This window comes from Diaphorina citri, unplaced genomic scaffold, assembly GCF_000475195.1.
Source record: "Diaphorina citri unplaced genomic scaffold, Diaci psyllid genome assembly version 1.1 scaffold1468, whole genome shotgun sequence".
Lineage (NCBI taxonomy): Eukaryota > Metazoa > Arthropoda > Insecta > Hemiptera > Psyllidae > Diaphorina > Diaphorina citri.
In genome coordinates this window covers 16,442-38,970 of record NW_007378894.1, presented here as the reverse complement: position 1 = coordinate 38,970, position 22,529 = coordinate 16,442, and the positions used below count along the sequence as shown (strand labels likewise).

Sequence of the window (22,529 nt, the reverse complement as noted above, 5' to 3'; positions counted from 1 at the left end):
TGAGCTGGTCCCTTGGATTCTCGTTTATCCAGGTTCGACTGTATTTTGTTTATCTGTTTTTAATAATAGGTATGTTCCCGGCGTCCCGTTCAGTTTTTCATTTTGGGGCGTTTTGTCCCGAATTTCCGTTTTTGTCCCAGAAAAAATTTGGGACGCGTTTTTTATATCTATTCGACAATTTTCACAAGTGCAACGAAGACCAACAAATCCACCAATTGGTCGATCCAGGAAAAGATCCGATTTTCAACACAAGAAAAGATGGTAAAGTGATTCTGAATTCCAAACGTGAGTTCTACCAAGGATTGTTTAGAACCACTGTTTACATAATTTTATTATGTTGATTGTAGGCTTGCCAAACGTCCCGAATTGGCCGGGACAGTCCCGAATTTCAGGGGGTGTCCCGAAATTCAAGGGGTGTCCTGGCGTCCCCGTTCAGTTTTTCATTTTGGGGCGTTTTGTCCCGAATTTCCGTTTTTGTCCCAGAAAAAATTCGGGACGCGTTTTTTATTTGATATTATTTTGTGGAAATTTCGACCTTATCATATTTCAAGATTGCTATCAAAGAGCTATTAATGTTCAGGGTGTGAAATGCGATTCGATGACATGAGATGTATGAAAATTTGACCAGGCCAGTGCGAATGCTCTAATTTTCATTGAACTTCGAAGGTAAGAACTTTCTCACTCAAGAAGACTAGTTGCCTATTCAGACTTGATATTATTTTGTGGAAATTTCGACCTTATCATATTTCAAGATTGCTATCAAAGAGCTATTAATGTTCAGGGTGTGAAATGCGATTTGATGACATGAGATGTATGAAAATTTGACCAGGCCAGTGCGAATGCTCTAATTTTCATTGAACTTTGAAGGTAAGAACTTTCTCACTCAAGAATACCTACTAGTTGCCTATTCAAAACTTGTCACCTTAACTTTTCGCTGGAAATTCAGCTTTCAGGAGACTGATGCCGAAATAGCCTGCAGCACGTGATATTGCAGACAATCATTTTTGTTCACATACCAACCACGCACGACGTAACCTTAACTTTTGATTCCTTTCTAGGTTTTGACTATCATTTTGTTTTGGTTTATACAATATGTTTATATAATATGAATTTTTTCAATCAAATGAATAATTGATGATATGATGATTGTATGAATCTCAATAAATAAATAATTCAGGAGATGGGTTAGGATTTAGGATTGGCGCTTTAAAATGTGATCTCGAACTTTGTACTTTGAGTCAAACTAAACTAACAAACAATTGATTTTTTCGAAATCGAAGGATGACAGTACAGGAGAAAGCCAGCCATTCCGAGAACGAACCTTATCTCTTTAGGATGAAATCTGCCCCGCATAAGATGACTGATAAGAACTTTGTTTGTCTTTCGTCCTAAGATTCAGTGGCGTAGCGTCCATGTAAGGCGTGTATGGGGGCCATACACTCAAAAATTCCACTCAAATACCCTTAAATATTGACTTTAAATCATTATTGTATTCTTATTAGATAGATATTGTGATAGAAATTAGTGTCCGCCCTACACTTGGAGTTAGACCACGCTACGCCACTGCTAAGATTGCAAACCACTGATTTCTCGAGCATCTTTTTAGGTTGTTCAACGTCACTACCATGGTCTTTAGTCTTTATAGAGGCTCTCTTTTTAAAGTGATCGAGCAACTTTGAATGACTCGACTTGGCTCTAATGTGCTGCTATCATGCAAGACACTATCACGATTGTTTTAGATAGGATAAGCTAGATGTTTTGAGACTGATCAGTGGCGTAGCGTGGTCTAAATTCAAGTGTAGGGCCTTGTAGGACTCATGCACAGGTCTACCAAGTCCCATCACAGTAGGTACATGCCATTAATATTTATGGGCATTAGAGTAAACTTTTGAGTTGTATGGCCGCCATACATACACGCTACGCCACTGAGACTGATACTGATATTACTGATTCCCGGAGATAAGGGGAATTGGATATAGGCCCAGCAGAAATCAGCAGGGGGGCAGAACCACATAGAGACACAAGGATAGGTTTCATGTTGGGCTGTTGGGCCCAGCCTCTCTGGGACTCTGAATACTGCGATGGGAGTTTGGGACTTTACAAATTATTTGACACCTTCTCAGTTTTCTGTACAGGGATGAACGGAAGACTGTGTGTGTGTGTCTGTGTGTGTGTGTGTGGGGGGGGGTTGCAATTTCATGTTAGAGTCACATGTAACCTCTCTAAAGGTGTGTCTACAAATAGTCGACGCCCGTCGATCGATGCCAATTTGCCAATTTATTGCGAATCGATGTGAATCGACTATGTGTGGACACACCTGAAGCATACCCCAAACAAGACCCAGAGACCCCAGGGTAAAATTTGAGTCTCTCTTAAGTTGAACCCTGTAAAGACCTTTGAATATTCTAGTTCCAGGGTAAAATTTGAGTCTCTCTTAAGTTGAACCCTGTAAAGACCTTTGAATATTCTAGTTGATTCTTTAGTTATTTTATTGTTGTTCATTAGTGTTTGTGGTTTTGTTATTTTGATTAATAATGCCTGATATTTCGTTAATAGATTAATAATTCAAACTGAAATGTGGTGAAAAGATGGCACAAAATTTAGGGGGTTGCAATTTCATGTTAGAGTCACATGTAACCTCTCTAAAGGTGTGTCTACAAATAGTCGACGCCCGTCGATCGATGCCAATTTATTGCGAATCGATGTGAATCTACTATGTGTGGACACACCCCAAACAAGACCCAGAGACCCCAGGGTAAAATTTAAGTCTCTCTTAAGTTGAACCCTGTAAAGACCTTTGAATATTCTACTCGATTCTTTAGTTATTTTATTGTTGTTTATTAGTGTTTGTTTGTGGTTTTGTTATTTTTATTTATTAGATGTATAATATTTCGTTAATAATTCAAACCAAAATGTGGCGAAAAGATGGCACAAAATTTATGCGCAGCGAATGACTTTGCTTTTTTCAGTCCTTGGTGACTACCCTAACATTTCTTTCTCAATTTCTTATTTTTTATCAATTTTAAAATAAATTAAAATTAATTTTAAATTTATTTCCCCCCTTTTATTTTTGAAAGATTTAATATGTTGACCTTACCTACTTACCTGCTTTCCGCGTCTGTGAGACCTAGAAAACTCAACATAACCTAGGTAGGTACCTGTTGTTTTAATCAAAAAAGAGAAAGACACCTTAGCCTTGGACACCGAATGAATGGATAACTCATACCATACTTAAATAAAACAATTTATATAAAAAAAAGCTCAACAATTTAATTAAAAAACTCTTATCTTCGGCGCGAACGACATTAATTAACATGTTAAAGCGCCTCATTCGGAAAAAAAAACTCTTATCTTATTGCCATTTTTTAAACTTTTTTTCTTTTTCAATTTTTATTTTAATGAACTTATTCGGTTTACAGCTTACTTTCGACCTGTCAACATGAAATTCAAAACCAGAATCCAGATTTCCAGAAGAAATGTGTTGTGTACAAAGTTCAAATGTGTCAAAATATAAAAACTGCACCTGAGATTGAGATTAGAGGTTCCAAGGTGTGTCTTATACAGGGTGTTGCATAAATGAAATTTACGCCCAGGGGCCCTCAAGGGCCCCGGGAGCGCCCTATTTCTACGGAAAATTTGATGAGTGGGACTGAAAGAAACTAGCAGGTCTAGTACATTCACTCAAAAAGAGAGAGAGAGAGAGAGAGAGAGAGAGAGAGTGGGAGGTCTTATCGTTCCGAAATCGAAGAGAGAAGGAGGACTGGATAGGAGAAAGCCAGCCGTTCCGAGAACGAACCTTATCTGTTTAGGATAAAGTTCGCACCGGGTGGAAATCGATGTTATTTTAACCAAAAAAACCAAAAAAACCCAAAAAAAAAAAAAAAAAAAAAAAAAAAAAAAAAAAAAAAAAAAAACAGTTAAACAAACAGCCATGTTGGTTACACATTAATCTTTAATATGCAACATTAAATCAAAAATACCTGTGAGATAAAACCACAACCGATTAAACCAATTATACTAAACATACAAACCAACCATACAGGGTGACCCAAAAGTTAAAAATAAATGAGAGGTACCTACCCTCTTATTTTTACAGGTAAATTTGAGGATCTTCTAAAAGATAAAACGTCTCTACCCCGTAACCTACATTTGTTGTGTTAATGGCTAGCCAGGCTGTCTAATCTCGCGATTGACCGTCTCACAATCAACCAAACAAAAATTCCTTCTTCTTCTTCTTTTTTAAAGAGGTTTGATAGAGGGAACTGTAACAATGAAGGTCTTATCGTCCCGAAATCGAAGAGAGACGGACAATAGGATAGAAGAAAGCCAGCCGTTCCGAGAACGAACCTCATCTGTTCAGGATAAAATTAGCCCCGTGCGGGAATGGAACCCGCGGCCTAGCCTTACAAGGCAGACGCGCTACCAACCAAGCTATAAGCTAGGCTGGCTGAACGGGCCTTTAGCTGGCTGTCGACTCTCACGATTTTCTGTCTTACAAGTCATAATAGAAAAAAGTAAAAACCTTCAAAAATTTCGTTTTGCTGAATTCCCTTGCTGAGTAGAGAAAACAAGCCACATTCTCACCCTGTAACTCTGTCATAAAAAAAACAAAATAAAAGGAACTTATAGCTCCCGCGTCCTATCGGTGGACGCTCCCCCCCATAAACGTTGCATGACATATTAGTGTGTGGCTTATTTATAATAAACCTTCAAAAATTTCGTTTTGCTGAATTCCCTTGCTGAGTAGAGAAAACAAGCCACATTCTCACCCTGTAACTCTGTCATAAAGAACAAAATAAAAGGAACTTATAGCTCCCGCGTCCTATCGGTGAACGCTCCCCCCATAAACGTTGCATGACATATTAGTGTGTGGCTTATTTAAACAGTTAAACAAACAGCCATGTTGGTTACACATTAATCTTTAATATGCAACATTAAATCAAAAATACCTGTGAGATAAAACCACAACCAATTAAACCAATTATACTAAACATACAAACCAACCATACAGGGTGACCCAAAAGTTAAAAATAAATGAGAGGTACCCTCTTATTTATTTTTATAGGTAAATTTGAGGATCTTCTAAAAGCTAACCCGTAACCTACAGTTTGTTGTCTTAATGGCTAGCCAGCCTGTCTAATCTCGCAATTGACTGTCTCACAACCAATCAAACAAAAATTCCTTCTTCTTTTTTAAAGAGGTTTGATATAGGGAACTGTAACAATGAAGGTCTTATCGTCCCGAAATCGAAGAGAGAAGGACAACTTCTTTTTTCTGTGGACCTACACTTGAAACATTGACAAGTTTTCATTATGGAGGCTGATTTTTCCAAAGCCAACCCAACTAACTTGCCGACTTGTCTCAAGTAGATATGATCACACTGATGGATTTTTTCACAAACCATCCAGATTATCCAGATTTCCATGGAACTGAGATGAGAGGAATTAAAGCTGCAAGGTAAGGATTTATGTTATGCATCTGAACTTTGGTTTTGATGTCGGAAATTATTATTATTATTTAAATCTTTTTATTTGGAATATTTACAAAAGTATAGGTACAATAAATATATAAAGCCGAAATAGCCTGCAGCACGTGATATTGCAGACAATCATTTGTTCACATACCAACCACGCACGACGTAACCTTAACTTTTGATTCCTTTCTAGGTTTTGACTTTCATTTTGTTTTAGTTTATACAATATGGACTGGAAAGTTCAATCAAATGAATAATTTTATTGATGATTATGTTGATTGTATGAATCTCAATAGATAAATAATTCAGGAGATGGGTTAGGATTTAGGATTGGCGCTTTAAAATGTGATCTCGAACTTTGTACTTTGAGTCAAACTAAACTAACAAACAATTGATTTTTTTTTCCCCAAGAGGTTTGATAGAGGGAAGAAAGAGAGGACTTATTTCAACTCCAAAGTCTTATCAGAGGAAAAGTTCATAGAAAGTTGATTGTATGAATCTCAATAAATAAATAATTCAGGAGATGGGTTAGGATTTAGGATTGGCGCTTTAAAATGTGATCTCGAACTTTGTACTTTGAGTCAAACTAAACTAACAAACAATTGATTTTTTACTTTCTATTACTACAGTATAGCGGAGCTATACTAGTTTCCCAAGAGGTTTGATAGAGGGAAGAAAGAGAGGACTTATTTCAACTCCAAAGTCTTATCAGAGGAAAAGATCATAGAAAGTGATCAATTCAATCTCGATCATTTTAACTACCCCCGGTCCCAATCAGTTGAAATAATCGAGGTTCCATAGAGGTTTGATAGAGGGAAGAAAGAGAGGACTTATTTCAACTCCAAAGTCTTATCAGAGGAAAAGATCATAGAAAGTGATCAATTCAACCTCGATCATTTTAACTACCTACCCCGGTCCCAATTAGTTGAAATAATCGAGGTTCTACTGTATACTTGTTTTAGGATCTGACTCGTAGAAGAGTGAGTTATCATTATCTACTATGATCATCTCTTTATGATCTTGTTAATAGTTCCAAAATCTATCAACTTTACTGGATCATCAGTAGATCATAGAAAGTGATCAATTCAACCTCGATCATTTTAACTACCTACCCCGGTCCCAATTAGTTGAAATAATCGAGGTTCTACTGTACTTGTTTTAGGATCTGACTCGTAGAAGAGTGAGTTACTATGATCATCTCTTTATGATCTTGTTAATAGTTCCAAAATCTATCAACTTTACTGGATCATCAGCCTATTCAATTTCTCCACTCAAGGACTTTTAACCAAGATAAAATTCCTTTGTATTCTCCTCTGAAGCTTTGTGCATTAAACCTTTCCTAATTATTCTCATTGTCTCGAAGCGTCCAAGGTGTCAAGAAATTGATTAAATTAAAAATAATTGAATTAAAGAATAATCAATATAAATATGGGTTATTAATTAATGATTATTTAATTTAATTAATTAATAAAGTACAAAACAATAGCTATGAGTACCTTACATACCATCAGAGGCCATTAACGGAGAAAGAACTAAAAGAACCTCAACAGCTCTCTAATCAAAGAGTTTTCTTTTTACTTTAATTAGCTCGTCTAGGTGTTTAGTTAGCTTGGAGGGTAGCGCGTCTACTTTGTCAGCGCTAGGTCACGGGTTCGATTCCCGCCAGATTTCCCTGGAAAATCATGGAGTTTAAGTTGATAAAAGTTGACCTGTAAAACCCTATCACACTATTGGTGACTATTATATTTGTCAATTTGTCATTAGGATTATTTAGGATTCAAACAAATTTGGAAGATTTCCCTGGAAAATCATGGAGTTTAAGTTGATAAAAGTTGACCTGTAAAACCCTATCACACTATTGGTGACTATTATATTTGTCATTTTGTCATTAGGATTATTTAGGATTCAAACAAATTTGGTCCTAATCAAAAAACACGACAGGTCGGGCTGATGGACATAACTCATGCCAAGATAATCAAAAACAATAAATCTCTGTTGTGTGTTTGGTTTAATTAGTTACGTAACACGTCTTTTCCGCTTGTAAATGACCGTGCTGATAAAGTTGACCAATAACCAAAAACGCCAATACAAAAAATAGTAGATGTAATCAAACAATTTGACAGGTGATGAATTGAATGAACCTAATGAACGAACAAAGCTTACTAATCTAACTATGTATATTCTGGCACGATAAACAATGTAATATGGGTATCAGTAAAGAAGATAACATAGGAAGATCACTGATAAAATTGATTAGGGTCTGGACAATCCTACGGAATCGATTGACGGAATGTCAAAAGTTTAGGAAATATCAACTTCTTTGAGTGGTCTAGAAATGTCAACCTCTTTCTTGGGTACCCAAATCATTGTTTAGACAAGTAATCAAGAAAAGAACATTAAATGAGCGGGCGGTCAGTTCTCTAAAATGATGTCTACAGAAGGTTGACGTTCATAGGAGTTTCTGGATAGACTGACGTTCATAGGAGTTTCTGGATAGACTGATGACGTTCATAGGAGTTTCTGGATAGACTGATGACGTTCATAGGAGTTTCTGGATAGACTGACGTTCGTAGGAGTTTCTGGATAGACTGAAACCTAGTTTAGGATAGGTGTTCAACTTAAAAAGTACCTACCCAATAGGTGAATTGGTTTTGAAAGGCTGGAAAGGCATGGTGTTATACCCAGGCCAGGTAGTTTTCCACCTTTCTTATTAGAATTATTACCTATTGGGCTGGGTCTTTTGTTACCACGGAGTATGCTTGGTAGTACAGCATGTAAGCTAGAGAAGTTATGCTCAATATTATTATTATTATTTGCAAGTACCTACTATTTGGGTACCTACCTATTAAAAATATTTTGGTGAATTTTTATATTCATTGTATAAGGAGTACCTACCTATTATGTTGGCACCCATTTTATAAAGTAATTTCCAAAATGCATGTACATTTTTGATGCAACTGGAAATTCATGTTTTCATATGCTAGTAGGAATGGCATAATAGCATACAAATAAATTAAAAAATAAATCTTAGGTATTGGGTTTAGCATACTTAGTAGAAAATTGAAAATTATATTGGACTTTAGATCTAATAGATCTTTATCAATCATGAGCTTTGACCAGAGCAGCGGCATCGAACCTGCGACCTAGTGACCTTTAATTTGATATATAGGTCGACCAGGTTTGGATAAGTCCTTCTATGGGAACAGACAGACAGACAGACTGACAGACGACACCGAAGCGAATACAATAGTCCGTCCACTATACCTTTTTATTACTATTGTAATAATAAAGGAAGGACGGACTAAAAAGTGACGAAATAGATGTTTGAACACCCTGTACCTATAGGGGACTAGGAATTTTCAAAATTAATTAATTCTGTTAAGCAAAACTGGTTGCCACAAATGTCGTTCCTCGCTTTATAAACTACGATAAATTTCAAGACTTGACTTGGACTCGAACCACCAACCTCCAGATTCAAAGGCTTCAAAGCCCACCCTACTAGATTTGTACAAGCTTAACCCTTCCTTTAGGGCTGTTTGCCTCTACACTAGAGCTTCGGATTTGGCTTTTTGTGTATGAGATTCGTAGAAGCTAAACATCCTACTGACCAGTACACCACTGAGATTGGAAACACCCTGGAGATATAGTATTTTTTTTTTCACCGCTGAGTTTGGGATCACCCTGTATAGTGATGCATTTCGAGATGATGACAACTAATTTGTCACTCACTCTGGTATTGTTGAAGGAATGAATGAATGACCAAACCATTTAGGGCTGTTTGCCTCTACACTAGAGCTTCGGATTTGGCTTTTTGTGTATGAGATTCGTAGAAGCTAAACATCCTACTGACCAGTAGGTACACCACTGAGATTGGAAACACCCTGGAGATATAGTATTTTTTTTTTCACCGCTGAGTTTGGGATCACCCTGTATAGTGATGCATTTCGAGATGATGACAACTAATTTGTCACTCACTCTGGTATTGTTGAAGGAATGAATGACCAAACCGCAGTGATGAATTGATAAATATCTTCATACTAGAAGTGAGATACAGGATACAGGGTGGCTTATATTTACTTTCCTTATCCTATAATACGGAAAGTAGATACAGACGGTCAAACTTTCTTGACTTGGCGGGGCGGAGCGCTACCGCGCTCCTTAATTCCGAATTTTTGACATATCCACTACTTTTAATGTTCCTTATCCCATAGGAAGAAAAGTAGATAAAAGATAATGTATACGCCAGAACTTTGAGGTGGTCAGTTTTTCTTTTTCGTGCCAAAACACGGTTTGAGGTCCCTAAAGCCTAAATCCAAAGTTTCAGCCATTGTTTAAAATTTAAAAGAGGTTCGACAGGAGGAACTGTAAGAACAATTAGTTTTGAGATGCTGATATTCAAATGATTTTTGGTCCACCCTCTCTATACCTATCGTTAAAAACATAACCTACCTACCTACATAGGTACATACATAATATTATCTTCTATAATCTACATATTGGAACAATTAGTTTTGAGATGCTGATATTCAAATGATTTTTGGTCCACCCTCTCTATATCGTTAAAAACATAACCTACCTACCTACATAGGTACATGCATATCTTCTATAATCTACATATTATGAACAATTAGTTTTGAGATGCTGATATTCAAATGATTTTTGGTCCACCCTCTCTATATCGTTAAAAACATAACCTACCTACCTACATATTAGGTACATACATATCTTCTATAATCTACATATTATCATTATTATCTATATCTATTTATATTTGGATCTAGATGGGTGTTTTATCTGTTATCTGCTTCATCAAACTTAGGCCTCCATATAGACTTCATCTTCTTCACCTCTATTGTAATCACACCGAAAATCATGATTTAGAACTTTTGATTTCCATTTTGAAAGATGAGGAATTGAGGACATGACAGTCAAACGAATGTGTGTCTAACGAAAGTTCTAAACAATGTAGAATGTAGTACAAACTATAATATTATAGGTACATCATATGTGTACCTATGTAAGATCAAGTTAGGTATTTATACTGGAAATCATCTCGAAATTTCATGCCCCTCTGGGGATTAAACCCGCACCCTTCTACTGACCCAGGCGAGTGGCTTGGCCCCCGAGGTCTTTTGGTGGTCCAGCCTAGGCAATTCGGTGCCTACGATTAGATACAATATACAATAAGTACCCATGTAATTTCTTTTATACCCTGAGAAATGCTTGGATTTTTCAAATTTTCTCATTTTCGGTGTTGAATCTCCAGCAATAGATTCCTAGACACAATATCAAAATCCCAGATATTTCGAGTAGGGTGCCTAGCCCAAAATTTTGGCATTGATAATGGTATCACAACATAACATAACGGAAGCAGGTTCAAACTAGGTATTGTAAATTCGCTGTTTCTTGTAATATTTGTGAAACGTGTTGGTATGCTGGTAATATTTTATGTCCTGTCTATATTTATGTTTATGGCCCTATGTTCATCCAAACTCAGCATGAAATATCAATCGAACTGTAGTGACAGGCCATTGTAACACCTTCGATGTTTCTACACGAACGTCTAGAGTCTACACGAACAATATTGAATATAGCACGCACAATTTTGAAATCAATCTTCAAAATGTGTATTGGGAATAAGATTTGGATCGGTTTTGATATCAACTTGGATATCATTTCTAATGTTCTAACGTTTTGTTATCAACTTCGATATCTTTTCTAACAGTATTCTCTTTTATTGTTCTTTCTACTCTTTGACTGGTTCCGTGTTCGACTAGCTGTTTTGCATTTCCATGTTTTTGTCGAGTAGTGTTGGTGTTGTTGAAGGTTCTGACTTCTGATTTGAACTTTCCTAGAGTCTACACGAACAATATTGAATATAGCACGCACAATTTTGAAATCAATCTTCAAAATGTGTATTGGGAATAAGATTTGGATCGGATTTGATATCAACTTGGATATCATTTCTAATGTTCTAACGTTTTGTTATCAACTTTGATATCTTTTCTAACAGTATTCTCTTTTATTGTTCTTTCCACTCTTTGACTGGTTCCGTGTTCGACTAGCTGTTTTGCATGTCCATGTTTTTGTCGAGTAGTGTTGGTGTTGTTGAAGGTTCTGACTTCTGATTTGAACTTTCTTTGATTTGGAGACCGCATTTGTAGACGTCAGAAGCCTTCTGACGTGACGTCGTTTTCCAAATTAAGGAAAGCTGCAGTCTTCATTAGATTCACCCAGAGTTATCCTATAAGTCCTATAGTAGGACTAGGAAGTTCTTGTTTGTCATTTTTGTAGAACTCAACTTGGTTTCGAGATTTAGCATAGTAGAAAATTGAAAATTATATTGGACTTTAGATCTAATAGATCTTTATCAATCATGAGCTTTGACCAGAGCAGTGGCATCTAACCCGCAACCTAGCACTGACAAGGCAAACACGCTACCAACCAAGCTAACTACATGGGCTGGCTGAGCTTACTTGCAAGAATGAGAGGCATGAACATTTTATGGTCACTTTTTCAAACTTTTTACAAACTCAACATTCCTATTACCTACGGATTTTTCAAATTCTCACACATCCAAGTCACTGTTTACACAACAAAGCGCATTCCTTGAGTGCATTTCAAGCACTTCACAGCTTTCATTCTTTCTCCCATAAAATGCACTATCATACTTCACTACCATTGTCATTTAGTACCAAAGTACCACAGAATCCCATAGTAACAAAGTTAAAAAAAAAAAAAAAAAAAAAAAAAAAAAAAAAAAAAAAAAAAAAAAACCCTCTGGATAGACTGACGTTCATAGGAGTTTCTGGATAGACTGACGTTCATAGGAGTTTCTGGATAGACTGACGTTCATAGGAGTTTCTGGATAGACTGACGTTCATAGGAGTTTCTGGATAGACTGACGTTCATAGGAGTTTCTGGATAGACTGACGTTCATAGGAGTTTCTGGATAGACTGACGTTCATAGGAGTTTCTGGATAGACTGACGTTCATAGGAGTTTCTGGATAGACTGACGTTCATAGGAGTTTCTGGATAGACTGACGTTCATAGGAGTTTCTGGATAGACTGACGTTCATAGGAGTTTCTGGATAGACTGACGTTCATAGGAGTTTCTGGATAGACTGACGTTCATAGGAGTTTCTGGATAGACTGACGTTCATAGGAGTTTCTGGATAGACTGACGTTCATAGGAGTTTCTGGATAGACTGACGTTCATAGGAGTTTCTGGATAGACTGACGTTCATAGGAGTTTCTGGATAGACTGACGTTCATAGGAGTTTCTGGATAGACTGACGTTCATAGGAGTTTCTGGATAGACTGACGTTCATAGGAGTTTCTGGATAGACTGACGTTCATAGGAGTTTCTGGATAGACTGACGTTCATAGGAGTTTCTGGATAGACTGACGTTCGTAGGAGTTTCTGGATAGACTGACGTTCATAGGAGTTTCTGGATAGACTGACGTTCGTAGGAGTTTCTGGATAGACTGACGTTCATAGGAGTTTCTGGATAGACTGACGTTCGTAGGAGTTTCTGGATAGACTGACGTTCATAGGAGTTTCTGGATAGACTGACGTTCATAGGAGTTTCTGGATAGACTGACGTTCATAGGAGTTTCTGGATAGACTGACGTTCATAGGAGTTTCTGGATATACTGACGTTCATAGGAGATTCTGGATAGACTGACGTTCATAGGAGTTTCTGGATAGACTAGGACTAGACTAATGTTTTTTTCCATCATTTGTCTGATGCTTTAAATGCTTCTCACTTGGTGAGACAAAATTAAGCAGATTAGCTAAACATTCTCCGGTAATTATTACACAATTTGGTCAAATCACAGCTCAAGGCATAAAATCAAGAACTCTTTTAAACGGAGCGTTCCAGGACCGAGTTAGTGGGTATTTTCCCACGACAATTTTTCTTTCTCTTTGCCTCCTTATGACTTATGATCTTGTGAATATCTTCCCGTACGTGTTTATCTCTTTGGATTCCTTAGAATTGAAAATTAATAATCAAATTAATCAAAAGTAGAATAGGTGGTGCCCATTATTAAGTGTGTCCTCTGACCACACTCGTTTTGAAAAGTAAAAGTGGGCGGATTTTTTTCATTTTCTACACGAAAACCTCATCATTAAACCACAAACTCAACCACACAGAATAGGTGGTGCCCATTATTAAGTGTGTCCTCTGACCACACTCGTTTTGAAAAGTAAAAGTGGGCGGATTTTTTTCATTTTCTACATAAAAACCTCATCATTAAACCACAAACTCAACCGCATCAACACCATATCATCACATAATTGATCCCTAATGAGTGTTGAAATGTGCCGGGGTTTAAATTCTTCTGGTGCATCAGCGGTTTTCAGATTGTGGTCACGGGTCACTTATGCTGCCCTGAGACACCAAGGGCTGCCTTAAAAGTGCATCGTGCCAGTTTATAACCCCTGATCTACATATTATACTTGTTTGATGAATAGGGTTATTATTTTTTTTTCTCTGGTCACGGGTCACTTATGCTGCCCTGAGACACCAAGGGAATTCATCGATTAAAGGGATTTCTCAGTTCCGGGGCTGCCTTAAAAGTGCATCGTGCCAGTTTATAACCCCTGATCTACATATTGTACTTGTTTGATGAATAGGGTTATTATTTTTTTTTCTTCTGTCAAACAGTTGTAATTTTAACTAAAAGTTAAAAAGCTAACTATTCACGGATATTTTTTGTTATTCAATGGGAGTGGTTAGGGAAATAGTGAATGAAAAACTCAACTAAATCTTACAGTGTCTTCTCTTCTTATAGTGATTTGTACCAAGTCAGACGGTCTAAGTAAGTAGAATAGTAGGTACGACCGTAGAATACTTAGTTGATTGACTTGAATCTTACAGTGTCTTCTCTTCTTGTAGTGATTTGTACCAAGTCAGACGGTCTAAGTAAGTAGAATAGTAGGTACGACCGTAGAATACACTTAGTTGATTCTTGATTTATTTATTTTAGATATAATAGGCCTTTTGGCAAGGTCTATTTACAGAGTTTTTATAATATAAGACATAAGTATACTTAAGATTTAAATATTTACCTAATACGACTTGATTTTAAAAGTTTGTGAATCGCTTTTAGCCCAAATTCATAGATACGATCATATCTATGAAGGATCAAAATGATTTTTAGGGCCCCTTCCTTGCGCCTAGCGTTTGGTCAAGGAAACTTTCACACCTCGGAGCGGTTTTAGAACGCACCGCACCTTTTATCGCTTGCTACTCGGTACTCGTATGGATCTAAGTAAGGTAACTCCTTGAAAACTCTCACTCAAGCTTATTTTTTAAGAAGTACGAGTATGTTCTTTAACCTGGGTAAGTACATCATTCTGTATAACAGAAATTTCCAACCTTGATAAAAGTGTAGCGGCATAGGTGAGTGTAGGACAGTAGGGGATATGAGGGTCGGCCTTTACATACTTCGAGAGTCGTAGGGGGGTTATTTTTTATTTTATTTTTTTGCAAATTTAAGTAAAGTGCGCCAACTTAATGTATTTCAAAAGGAAAAATCTCAGGAAGATCCGAGAACCGCTTTTAAACGCTTTTAATCAGAGTCCAGAAGAAGATCACTCTGATTTTTATATGTACAGAAAAATGGATACTTACAAGTCTTATTACTTTCTTACAAAGTTTAACAATGGATACTTACAAGGATCACTCCAAAACTCTAAATCTATATCTAAAGGACAAAGTCAACCCCGTGACCGTGGAAATCTCGCTTACCTCTGATCGCACGTGCAGTGGCTCAGCGTGAACGGCTTCATGTTGAAGTACTTGTACCTCCAGCTGAATCCGGGAATGGTGTACTGGCAAGAGTCGTGCCGCCGGCAACACAGATCTGTGCTGGAGAAGCTGCCCAGGTCGGTAAAGCCGGTAGCTCCGTTTCCGTAGCCGCACCATTTGGTCCCCGGCACCAGCATCAGATTGGAAAGCCCGAGCTTGAGCCTGTGACGAGGGGAGAAACGAGAACATGGATAATGCCCGAAGAAAAAGAAGTTGATAAACGAGAAAATGGATAGCGTAGCCGCACCATTTGGTCCCCGGCACCAGCATCAGATTGGAAAGCCCGAGCTTGAGCCTGTGACGAGGGGAGAAACGAGAACATGGTTAATGTCCGAAGAAAAAGAAGTTGATAAACGAGAAAATGGATAACGCACCATTTGGTCCCCGGCACCAGCATCAGATTGGAAAGCCCGAGCTTGAGCCTGTGACGAGGGGAGAAACGAGAACATGGATAATGTCCGAAGAAAAAGAAGTTGATAAACGAGAAAATGGATAATGCCCGAAGAAAAAGAAGTTGGTAATCGGGTAGAAACGAGAAAATGATTAATGCCCGAAAAGAAGATGTTACAGAAGAATTCTGGTCTTTAGTAAAACCAGCCACTCACTGTCAGGTCTGCCTGACAGGTGGACATGATCTACCTGATACCTGATGAACACACACTGTCATATAGACCTGACAGGCACACCTGATCAGGTCTGCCTGAGCACAAACACTATCAGGTAGATCTGATAGGCGGACCTGATCAAGTGTATCTGTCAGGTTTACCTGATAGTGAGTGGCTGGCTTAATGACGCTACAGTAAAGCTGCGTCCACAAGAAGTTGGTAATCAGGGGTAGAAACGAGAAAATGATTAATGCCCGAAAAGAAGATGTTACAGAAGAATTCTGGTCTTTAGTAAGACTAAGACCAGCCACTCACTGTCAGGTCTGCCTGACAGGTGGACATGATCTACCTGATACCTGATGAGCACACACTGTCATATAGACCTGACAGGCACACCTGATCAGGTCTGCCTGAGCACAAACACTATCAGGTAGATCTGATAGGCGGACCTGATTAGGTGTACCTGTCAGGTTTACCTGATAGTGAGTGGCTGGCTTAATAACGCTACAGTAAAGCTGCGTCCAAGTAGATCTGATAGGCGGACCTGATTAGGTGTACCTGTCAGGTTTACCTGATAGTGAGTGGCTGGCTTAATGACGCTACAGTAAAGCTGCGTCCAAACATACTCGACGCCGTCGATGGACGAGATTAAGAGCTGAATCTATGTTGTCGAGGCAGTGTACGGTTTCAGTCGACGTCAATCGACGGTCGATTGACTATGCGTGGACACAGCTTTAGAACCTGTAACCAATTCTAATCTATGTTGTCGAGGCAGTGTACGGTTTCAGTCGACGTCAATCGACGGTCGATTGACTATGCGTGGACACAGCTTTAGAACCTGTACACATACTCGACGCCGTCGATGGACGAGATGAAGAGCTAAATCTATGTTGTCGAGGCAGTGTACGGTTTCAGTCGACGTCAATCGACGGCCGATTGACTATGCGTGGACACAGCTTTAGAACCTGTAACCAATTCTTTTTTTGTATGTCTCTCTGTGCATAGTTACGAGTAGTTAATGCTTTTAAAGTAGAAACCTGTGTTCTAAGACGTCTTCTAATTAATAAAATGTCCATTTTTGCCTTTAGGTAATTCACACTCCCCAAATTTCGTCATAAAATTGTCGGACTAAAAATTAGACGGAGATAAAATTGTCTAATGACGAACTGCAAAAATTCGAGCCACCACGCCCCTCGGCGCATTGCCCCCGTGACAAAATTTCGCGATTATGGTAATTATCATGAATTTAGGTATTCGAAATGATTCAATTCAGATAATTATACTGCGATCTCTCTGTGCATAGTTACGAGTAGTTAATGCTTTTAAAGTAGAAACCTGTGTTCTAAGACGTCTTCTAATTAATAAAATGTCCATTTCTGCCTGTAGGTAATTCACACTCCCCAAATTTCGTCATAAAATTGTCGGACTAAAAATTAGACGGACATAAAATTGTCTAATGACGAACTGCAAAAATTCGAGCCACCACGCCCCTCGGCGCATTGCCCCCGTGACAAACTTTCGCGATTATGGTAATTATCGTGAATTTAGGTATTCGAAATGATTCAATTCAGATTCTAATGACGAACTGCAAAAATTCGAGCCACCACGCCCCTCGGCGCATTGCCCCCGTGACAAACTTTCGCGATTATGGTAATTATCGTCGATTTGGTAATTATCGTGAATTCAGGTACCTATTCGAAATGATTCAATTCAGATAATTATACTGCGAAATGTGAAAATTATACTGCCTCGCTGAACTTGCCTAATATTAAAATAACAGACCTCAAACGAGCAACCAAAAACCGAATGCTCAAATTATCCCAACACTAAGGACCACCCAAATACATAATCGTTCCGAAGTTGTTAGTAGACTCACAAATCGCTTTTGGTGATTCAAATCGGTCTAGAACTATGCGATAATTATTCCAAAGTTGTAGAGGTTGTTTCGAGATGTAGGTAACTTTGTAGGTCTTTTTTCATTACCTTCGAAATGTTTTAGCTAATTAGTTGATCGAATATGATGACCCCTAGTTCCCTGTATCTTACTCGTAAGTTATTATAGTCCCACAAATCCCATAATGGTGGGTTTCGAGATGTAGGTAACTTTGTAGGTCTTTTTTCATTACCTTCGAAATGTTTTAGCTAATTAGTTGATCGAATATGATGACCCCTACTTCCCTGTATCTTACTCGTAAGTTATTATAGTCCCACAAATCCCATAATGGTGAGCGACGATGGCAAATGATGACGGGGTGAAAGGTCAATTACTTAATTGGTAGTTACGCAACCAAGGGAGATTTCCCTGGAAAATCATGGAGTTTAAGTTGATAAAAGTTGACCTGTAAAACCCTATCACACTATTGGTGACTATTATGTTTGTCAATTTGTCATTAGGATTATTTAGGATTCAAACAAATTTGGTGGGTCATAGCTTTTTGAACCATTTAGAACTGATAGAGAGCGACAAAGGAACTATCTCACCAAGTGTACATTTCCTTAGGTAAATCAAGAAATTTGCGAGTAATATCATTTGCCATTTTGGCACCAACCTCAGTGGTGTAGCGGTTAGCGCGGTATACTTCGGATCTGGAGGTTGGTGGTACGAGTCCAAGTCAAGTCATAAAATTTAGCGTAGTGCATTAAACTGGGGACGACATTTTTGACAAGCATTTATGCTCAACACAATTAAAATTCCTTTTGCTTTAGGTAAATCAAGGAATTTGCGAGTAATATCATTTGCCATTTTGGCACCAACCTCAGTGGTGTAGCGGTTAGCGCGGTGGACTTCGGATCTGGAGGTTGGTGGTACGAGTCCAAGTCAAGTCATAAAATTTAGCGTAGTGCATTAAGCTGGGGACGCTTTAGGTAAATCAAGGAATTTGCGAGTAATATCATTTGCCATTTTGGCACCAACCTCAGTGGTGTAGCGGTTAGCGCGGTGGACTTCAGATCTGGAGGTTGGTGGTTCGAGTCCAAGTCAAGTCATAAAATTTAGCGTAGGGCATTAAGCTGGGGACAACATTTTTGACAAGCATTTATGCTCAACACAATTAAAATTCCTTTTTTCATTTGCCATTTTGGTTGTACTCTTTGAAAAATCCATTTTTGTGGTCCCTAGTTTTACCTTTTGTCATTTGCCATTTTGGTTGTACTCTTTGAAAAATCCATTTTTGTGGTCCCTAGTTTTAGAATTTTTTGAAATAGGTATAAGGCGTATAAGCTAAAGGAATACACCTAAACATTTAGGCCTACAGACACAAATGAGATTTACAAAATACTTACCTGCCTGGTTTTAGAATTTTTTGAAATAGGTATAAGCTAAAGGAATACACCTAAACATTTAGGCCTACAGACACAAATGAGATTTACAAAAAAACTTACCTATCCAAAGTTGACATGGATTTTTCAGCCGTCAAATTTCTGTACACATGCATTGGCTCTTGCTTGACTTTGGATCTGTTTGATTCAGCACTAATTCTATTCACATTGTGTTGTGAGGATTCCTCTGTGAGATCATTGGGAGAATTTGCATCAGTCTTGGTTAGATTTTTATTTACATTCATTATTCCATTGCTTGAATCAATCGTTTGGCTCTTGCTTGACTTTGGATCTGTTTGATTCAGCACTAATTCTATTCACATTGTGTTGTGAGGATTCCTCAGTGAGATCATTGGAAGAATTTGCATCAGTCTTGGTTAGATTTTTATTTACATTCATTATTCCATTGCTTGAATCAATCGTTCCTACACTTTGTTCAGAGGTCACAGTTTCGCTTTGATTGTTTTGAATTGAATTCGTGGCTCTTGCTTGACTTTGGATCTGTTTGATTCAGCACTAATTCTATTCACATTGTGTTGTGAGGATTCCTCAGTGAGATCATTGGAAGCATTTGCATCAGTCTTGGTTAGATTTTTATTTACATTCATTATTCCATTGCTGGAATCAATCGTTCCTACACTTTGTTCAGAGGTCACAGTTTCGCTTTGATTGTTTTGAATTGAATTCGTTACAGGTGTTGTTATTAGATCTAATTGACTATGACTATTATTATCGCTATGTACATGTTCGAATATATTTTGTGAACTTGTAGAATTAATTGAATTTACTTGAATTCGTTACAGGTGTTGTTAGATCTAATTGACTATGACTATTATTATCGCTATGTACATGTTCGAATATATTTTGTGAACTTGTTGAATTAATTGAATTTACACTAATTGGTTTCGAACTTGGTCTAGTTACATTATTTACATCACTTGTTACATTGTTTTTCGTTTTATTGTTGAATTTTTTTCCATTTTTCTTTCTTTTCTTGCCCTTGAAATGTCGATTTTGTTTATGGTGATGTTTGAATTTACACTAATTGGTTTCGAACTTGGTCTAGTTACATTATTTACATCACTTATTACATTGTTTTTCGTTTTATTGTTGAATTTCTTTTTTCCATTTTTCTTTCTTTTCTTGCCCTTGAAATGTCGATTTTGTTTATGGTGATGCCGGATCTTGACATTTTCAATCGGGGTAGTTGTATTGTTCTCGATTGTTTCATTTCCTCTACTATTAACTTTTGCTGTCGTTACAGTTGTGGCTGGTGTTGTTTTTCTGTCAGTAGGTTCTGGAAATATTCTGGTATGGTGATTTGGTTTACTGATATTTAGAAACACATGCTTGCCCTTCGTTTTTATCGTAAAGTTTACCGTGCAATTTTTGTTGGATAGATTTTGGTGGATTGTGCTTACTTCTGTATCATTTTTCACAAGTGGTTTTTGTGTTGTGGAAATCACATCATAACTTTGCCTTGTACTGAAATCTCCCAAGGAAGTCTTTAACAATGGCACTTTTATTTTAGTGTAGTCATCAATTTCATTGGAATTTGAAACCAATTCATTCTTATGACCTTTCATGGCATTTTTGTGGGAACCGTTTTTCATTGTCAAGTGGTCTTTGGCATTCAGCTTTCTGGAACACTTGTTTTTCCTTCGCCTACATTTTCCAGGATGATTTGAATGTCCTGAGTTCACATTGGACAGGTGAATTGTCGGTCTATGAGATGTGTTAGTGGTCTTTGGCATTCAGCTTTCTGGAACACTTGTTTTTCCTTCGCCTACATTTTCCAGGATGATTTGAATGTCCTGAGTTCACATTAGACAGGTGAATTGTCGGTCTATGAGATGTGTTATAGTTTGATGTTGTGTTCACTACCGGTTTCCTTGTGACTGTCACTATTCCTTTTGGCGATGATGTGCTTTTATTATGGAAGGAATTCATTGTTTTTTTAGTAACCATTTCAGTTTTGTTGACATTTCTACCTGGTGATTTAGGAATTTCAAAGGATACTCCCCCTTCACTTGTTGCACTGCTTTTATTATGGAAGGAATTCATTGTTTTTTTAGTAACCATTTCAGTTTTGTTGACATTTCTACCTGGTGATTTAGGAATTTCAAAGGTTACACCCCCTTCACTTGTTGCACTTGGTGATTCTATGAGATACTTAGGAACAGTCGTGTTTTCTCGCATGTACTTGTGAGCATGTTTGTGTTTGCTGTTGATGAATTTCCAGTCATAATGCGTTTCAGTCGGTCTGTTCGGGATATCGATGAGATTGTCATGAATATTTGGAACTCGCTTGGTCATTTTCTTCACAGTTTTGTGCAGCTTGTTGCAGCGGTGTTTGAGCTTGTGCATGCTGAACCATTTCTCATAGTAGGGCGGCAAGGGTTGTCCGTCCAAATTCTGGACGGGGTTGGTCTTTCGCCGCGAATGGATCGAGTTGCGGAACGAGTGGAGGAATTGACGGATGAGTTTCTTGGACTTGAAGTGTTCGCAGTCGCGGATCGTGTTGTTGGCGGCGTAGACGAGTTGAACGAGCCGGTTCCCGTCCGTCATTTGGCGAAGCAGAAGCGGCTCCCTGCGAACAAAAGAGGAGGAATGGAACGTTAGTATACAATAGCACATGCCAACTGGTAGAATGTGTTATTGGTATAAGCTATAAGGTATAAATAAATATAAAGGGATATGGTATAAGGACCCGAAAAGGAAAATTTATAGCTTTTGGCGAAGCAGAAGCGGCTCCCTGCGAACAAAAGAGGAGGAATGGAACGTTAGTATACAATAGCACATGCCAACTGGTAGAATGTGCTATTGGTATAAGCTATAAGGTATAAATATAAAGGGATATGGTATAAGGACCCGAAAAGGAAAATTTATAGCTCCCCTCATTCTACATAATATAATATTTATCAAATTTTCTAGGGATTCTTTCATCTTTACGGATGTTTCTGTAATTCTCTGAAGAGTTTTCCCTCAAGGACAGAGTCAGCATCAGAACTTTTTTATTCACGTTTCGAGGTCTGACGTCTTCAACAGCTTCCAACAAGGTGTAAAGGTTGGGATCTCTTCATCATATTATTTCTACATCATCCAGATTACTTGCGGAATAATGTATAATGTACATCATCCAAATTACTTACGGAATAATGTAACTCGTAAAACATCAAATGTTTATCAAATCCGATTTAGATTCTTTCATCTTTACGGACGTTTCTGTAATTCTCTGAAGAGTTTTCCCTCAAGGACAGAGTCAGCATTGAACTTTTTATTCACGTTTCGAGCTCTGACGTCTTCAACAGCTT

At 37.8% G+C, this 22,529-nt stretch overlaps 1 protein-coding gene across 1 annotated transcript in view; it reads right to left on the bottom strand.

Moving 5' to 3' along the window:
• The window catches only part of LOC103516034, a 46,649-nt gene that overhangs the window by 11,140 nt on the left and 12,980 nt on the right, over positions 1-22,529 (bottom strand). Inside the window, exons 2-7 of the mRNA XM_026828550.1 lie at positions 21,321-21,805; positions 20,968-21,206; positions 20,004-20,256; positions 19,550-19,685; positions 19,279-19,395; positions 15,233-15,454 (exon numbers count right to left, since the gene is read on the bottom strand). Of these exons, the coding sequence (XP_026684351.1) occupies positions 15,233-15,454; positions 19,279-19,395; positions 19,550-19,685; positions 20,004-20,256; positions 20,968-21,206; positions 21,321-21,805 (1,452 nt within the window). The remainder of the gene's footprint in view (positions 1-15,232; positions 15,455-19,278; positions 19,396-19,549; positions 19,686-20,003; positions 20,257-20,967; positions 21,207-21,320; positions 21,806-22,529) is intronic.